This window comes from Lytechinus pictus, chromosome 4 (genome assembly GCF_037042905.1).
Source record: "Lytechinus pictus isolate F3 Inbred chromosome 4, Lp3.0, whole genome shotgun sequence".
NCBI classification, from domain to species: Eukaryota; Metazoa; Echinodermata; class Echinoidea; order Temnopleuroida; family Toxopneustidae; genus Lytechinus; species Lytechinus pictus.
This window is the reverse complement of record NC_087248.1, coordinates 12,404,347-12,410,346: the sequence shown is the minus strand read 5'-3', so window position 1 is coordinate 12,410,346 and position 6,000 is coordinate 12,404,347. Positions and strand designations below refer to the sequence as shown.

At 31.9% G+C, this 6,000-nt stretch overlaps 1 protein-coding gene across 1 annotated transcript in view; it reads right to left on the bottom strand.

Moving 5' to 3' along the window:
* Nucleotides 1-6,000, bottom strand: part of LOC129259007 (nose resistant to fluoxetine protein 6-like) — a 49,260-nt gene continuing 43,260 nt past the window's right edge. Inside the window, exons 15-16 of the mRNA XM_064098399.1 lie at nt 5,796-5,938; nt 1-5,209 (exon numbers count right to left, since the gene is read on the bottom strand). Coding sequence (XP_063954469.1) covers nt 5,030-5,209; nt 5,796-5,938 — 323 coding nt within the window. The 3' untranslated portion in view covers nt 1-5,029. The remainder of the gene's footprint in view (nt 5,210-5,795; nt 5,939-6,000) is intronic.

Below are 6,000 nucleotides of genomic sequence, written 5' to 3'. Positions count from 1 at the left end.
TTCATTAAAATCTTCAAATGTTTCTTTATTATCATTTTCTTTGACATAATAAAATTCACAAAATAACAAATGAAAATATTGTAGTACCTGATTGTATCATAAAATCGATTTATTTATCAATGTTTTTTTTTAAGCTGCTCAACATTTTGCACTAAAATTCATTGGCTAAAAATTCAATATTACACATAAATTTCAATTTTATGGATCAAACTTCAGCTGGATTGATGCAAATCTTAGCATTGCCTATATGTTGTTAATCAATTAAAGTTAATGTAAATAATCAACAATGTGAATAAGTATAGTCTAATCAATACAAGTATTATAGTTAGTATTATTATATATCTTAATAAATATACTGTTTCACTCAATTACCAAATACCATGATCTTGTAGGAATGCCTGGGTGACATTGGAGTATTTCACTGAAATATGAAATCAATATTAAGCTAAACAGAATTTGATTTGCCATAAAGCATCTTCCAAAGATTAATTTTGTAAAAATAAATCAATTACCTGGTATGCACATCCCCATCCATCCCCCCCCCCAAAAAAAAAATGAAAATGAAAACAAAATACATAAAAACATACAAATTTATAGAAATACAAATTTTAAACAAGTTATTAGCCCACAAAAACTCTTTCTCTGTAATCAAGGCCAGTTGACTATCCCAACATTCAGAACAATTTTGTGATAGATATGCATTTAATTGAAATATACTTTCCCATTCTCTTGTGGGGTGTTGCAAGAAAATATTTACAATCGATCGCAAATTTCTTTTGCAAAATTACATTATTTCTTGTTTTAAAAAAACAGCAATTCAGTGAAAATTTGCAATCAATTTCAAGACCTAAGCTTGATTTTGGGACACAAATTGACTTACAGTTTCTTGCAACACTCCGTGAGAGATTGCAGTTACAATAAATGTACATTTATTATTATAATCGGTGTGATCATTATACCATGATTGTTCTCATTTCTATGATCATCATTACATTTGGGCCCCATCTTACAAAGAGTTGGGATTGATCTAATTGACCACAACTATGGACAGCCAGCAACATCAACATCTAAAATGCAAATTTGTTCAAAATATTTTCTAGATATGATGTACATGTACATGACTATTCATACATTCATCGTTCTCTTGAAGATTCAGTGTGATTCTTTTTGTTTACTTAGGAGATTGTGCACATTTCCTAAAGAAAAAATTATGGATGGATTGAGATTGAGTTGATTGGATCAATCGTAACTCTTTGATATACATGTATGTAGGTTGTGGATTGTCCCATTTGTGATACACACTGTTATAATTCAGGATCATCAGTCCATAGTTCCTTGTGAACTGAACCTTTAGATATTTTATAGTATCGCTGATTTTCTTGGAGTATTACGATGCTGGTCATTGTAGGCCTATACTGTGTATTACCTACACGTAAATATTATGACAATGCTTTGCTTTTTCTGATGTAATAATGAAAGAGGAAACAACTCATTGATTTGATTAAAAGATACATCTTTTTCCACAAACCCATCACCATATTTCACACAAAATATCGATATATAATTTATATTAACACTTGATTTATGTTCTTGGAAAAGTAATGTAGACAAATGATAAAACTTGCGCAATTATGTAATTATATTAATAAAACAATTTCTTTACAAAGAAATACAGAAAATCATGAAACTTGAACTATTATACAATTCTATTTAATAAAATAGACATCTTATAGATTCAATAAATGCAGTATTTGCAACTGTAGTGAAAGAGGCAATTAAATTGACATAGACAAGGTTCAGCCTTCATAAAGGTTATACAGAATACACAATGGCACTGATTAACGTTTATATCTTTGGCAGGATAACAAAATTTGCTAAGTTCCTAAAAATATTATGCTTGAACACAACACTCTATGTCATTAAAAGGGAGTAATTATTAATATCAAATTAACAATTGATAAAATACAATTTTCTCAGCATATTTATCTTACTTTCTCAATGCAACTGACAAATTTCCAATAATTTGCAAGACTAATAATGGATTTTGGGGGATGAAAATTTTCTTACAAATTAATTTTTTTCATTCAACTCTCAATTAGACTGTTTAAAACAGGATCATGCTTCAATTATTATTTTCTTTCTGCAACTAGAGCATTATACATTTATTTGGTTTATGATATAGATGCAAAATGTATGTCATAGACCAGTCTTGTTATCTGAAGTTCCACTTTGGTCAAGTGGTTTAGTGGTTAATTAACAATGGCCAGGGTTCCAATCCCTTGCAGCAACAGTGAATGATTAGCTTGGCAAGATATTTATTAAATCAAACACGTATTAGGATTCAACCCATATATAGGTTTGCTTAAATACACTGTATGTAAAATTGAGTTGAATTACAACATCCGATGTCCATGAATAATGGCATTACATTTTCTACGCAAGCATTTCAAAAAAGGATCATAAAACTTTCGCAAACAGAAAGAATCATTATTCATTAGATCTTTGAAATGGCAAGAACAATTCAAATGTTGATGAATAAAGGGTTATACATATAAAGCTGAGTTTCTTGTCAATTTGGGGAAAAGTCCTTCCATGAATAAGCTCTGACGTTCGTTTTGCATTAATAAAAATGAACACGATGTTGAAGTGAATGGACAGGATGTGCCTATATTAGGGTGGGGGGATTGATGAGCCCTTTGCAGATTTTATTAATCTTGATCCTCTTTTTGTTACATTTACACAATCCTTGGAGGGTACGTGTGCTTCAATCATCTGTCCAACTTTAATCTCTTATTATCAAAAGCAACATTCTATGGTATTGAACATTCACCTACCTCTTTGTACAGTAGGATTATCATCCAACTTATACATTACATGTATTTCAGGGTGAGACTCTCCATTTTCAGACTGGAAGTTTGGAAGTTGGAGCTCAATGGTGGCTTTGAATGAACTAAAATTCATTTCTGACAACTTTTTTTGGTGGATTTTTATGTGCCTGGTCACATATTTAAAAAACATAATCCTTGTATCAGATGTGTGTGAGATGTGAACCATTGTTTTGAAAATAAACCGTCATCATAATACATCTAAATTTATATGATTATAAAGCTAAATAAAATTGTAAATATAAAAACTGCAAACTTCATACACACAGTGCATGATTTCATCAAGTACACTAAAAACACAAATATACAGCCAATATTGATTTTAAAACAAGATGATTTGTCCAATTTAGGGTCTTGAGTTAATAATTATTTTTTTTGTATCTACTCTGATAAACAATTTTATCTATCTTGATCTACTTTTATCTTAATACCTTATCTACTTTTATCCCACCGCTGCCACCAATTTGTAGAGTGGCCAGAGTGGTAGGCATAGGGCGGTTCTTACTTACCGCAGCAATAGTCTGAGAGACAGAGCAGATGATCTTATACAGTTGACAAAGTACTGCAAATAGAAAGCTGTTTGGAGGTATTTTCTATAAACTTCTAAAAAATTACCATAGCATGGCAATATCTACATGTAATATAAAAATACATGGATTCCTTTCTTTATATTTTTCACATTTCAGAAAAGATTAACATGAGTTGTTGTGACACATACATGTATGCACAGTCATTCAAAATTACATTTGAATATATAAAATGAAAACAAAAGAGCTTTCTCTATCAGTCTCAACTTTAAAGATTGCCACCACAGAAGAAGAATTCATTACCCTCTCAAAAACATATGAAAATATAAATTTCTTAGAATACATCAACAAGATATAAAACAAATTGAGTTCCTGTTTCAAATTGCTGTGATCAATTGCACCTGATCTTTTTCACTGCTTTTTTTTTTTATAGAGAATCAGAATCAAGTCAAGATCAATGAAGATTGAGTTGCAGCAGTGTTATCATCCGCACATAGAAAATTGAATGAATTATTTGCACTTTCTGTTATCAAACTCATGTTTTATAGTAAATTTGTACCTCATGTCTTATCCAATTTCACTCTACCTACTTGGACGAAATTATACTTTTGGCAGCAATTTTAGATACGTTACTAATGTATACTCTGAAAAAAGCATAAATCATGTTTACATTATTACTTTTTGTTCTCTATGTTGGTCAGGATAACACAAATAATCAATACCTAGTAAAAACAGTGAATATCAACACAAATAAGAACTTCATAATGTACATCAAACTTAGCAGTCACATAAGTCAAATTTCCTATGGAATGCCAACCTATTTCAAATTTTAAGGCCCTACAATTATCCAGCAATTAAAAAAAATATATTTCTCATAGATCCAATGCAATAATTTGATCACTGAGACACAACCCTTTCTCCTGAGATAATAACTCCTGTTACAATTTCTCAAAAAAAACACAAAAGTTCCATGAACATAGGTTTACTTTGTACCAATATTGCCCACACCATATTCATTTATTCCATACATGATAATAACAGTTCATAAACAAGTTGTAGGATGTCTTGCTTTTAAAAGTGCAAGGTTGGGCAAGGTACATGACTTGCATACTATATGTTTAGTCAGGCACATCTATTTCTGTATGGTTCTTGGAAATCCCCTCCCCTCCCAAATGGTGGTTTCTAGGAGGGAGGGGGGGGGTGGCTTAATCTGTATTGGTCCAGGAATTATATCTGGGGTGGTCCAGCTATGGTCCAAAATAGTTCATGGTTTCATGATAAGGATTGGGTATTGGGTCAGATTTTGTTAAGCTAAACACAAAGTTTTCCACTGAAGCATTTGTCACACAAGTTTGGGGGGGGGGCGACTGTCATGAAGCAATTCATTTCATAAAGAGTTGGTTCTGTAATAACATCATACACATATGCCAATTTTCACAGGAAATTTTCTTGTGATGAAAGTAAGAAATTAAAATCATTTGTAGAATTTGTTCTGCAATTTCTATGAAAATCCATAAATCAAGGATAAACATCACTTGATTGAAGGAATAACCTCTAAATTTGTCCTCTATAAGAATTTATTGGCAGTTTTATCAAATGCCTGTTCTCTTTAAAACCTTAGCAAACATCCCTTGGTGGCAGAGTTTGAAGATACACAAGAGGGCGCCAGATCATTTTGTCTTCTTTTCTGCCAGGGGCATGAAGAACTTCCAGGTTCCCAAGAGGAAATTCAATGGTTACTGCTAAGAGAATCGCAGCAAGGTAGGCCATCGTTACTATGGAGGTGATCTCAAATGCCTGTACAAGTAATTGAAAAACAGCTACAATGTGTAAGGTACATTCATAACAATAATAATAGAATAAGAGTTGAAAGCTAAATTCCACAAAAGAATCAATGCCGGAGATTCTACAATTGTTTAAAAAAACCTGTGTTTCCTAAAAAGTAAACTAAAGATGATTAAAATTCAACTTTCATTATAAAAACAATAGAAATAATGCATGTAAATGTGCTTACGTTAATATCTGGTGGTTGTTTCATAAAGCTGTTCATCAGGGGGGCGTTTCATGAAAGGACTTGGGGGACGTTTTATCCGACAAGTCCCATTTTATCCGACAGTTACCATAGTAACAGTACCTCTCAGCCAATCAACATCAGAGAAAGATGTCAGATCTGACAACTTGTCGGATGAAAATGTTGATGAAACACTCCCCTGGTACACATAAAAGTACACAAGACTGGTGACATTTTCTTGTGCTCAGAGATATATCTCTATGTATTGAATTAGGACTTAAGAACATATTCAAGTCATACACTGTACATTCAATGTGATGAAAATGCAATAAAAACTTGGTACAAAATATATATTGAACCATATATACTCACCAGCATATAGATGGAGTAGAAGTAGTTGTTGCTGAAATTGAAATCGTAAATAGAGATGATGATAGGATGGAGGAGATAGGCAGAATACGTCAAGCGGCTCATCGGAATCCAAAGTTCCCAACTCAAGAAGTCATTGATCCAACCTATGGAAATAAAAAATGTAGAACAAGCTTGGAAATAAGAGACTAACTGGAAAAAAATTATA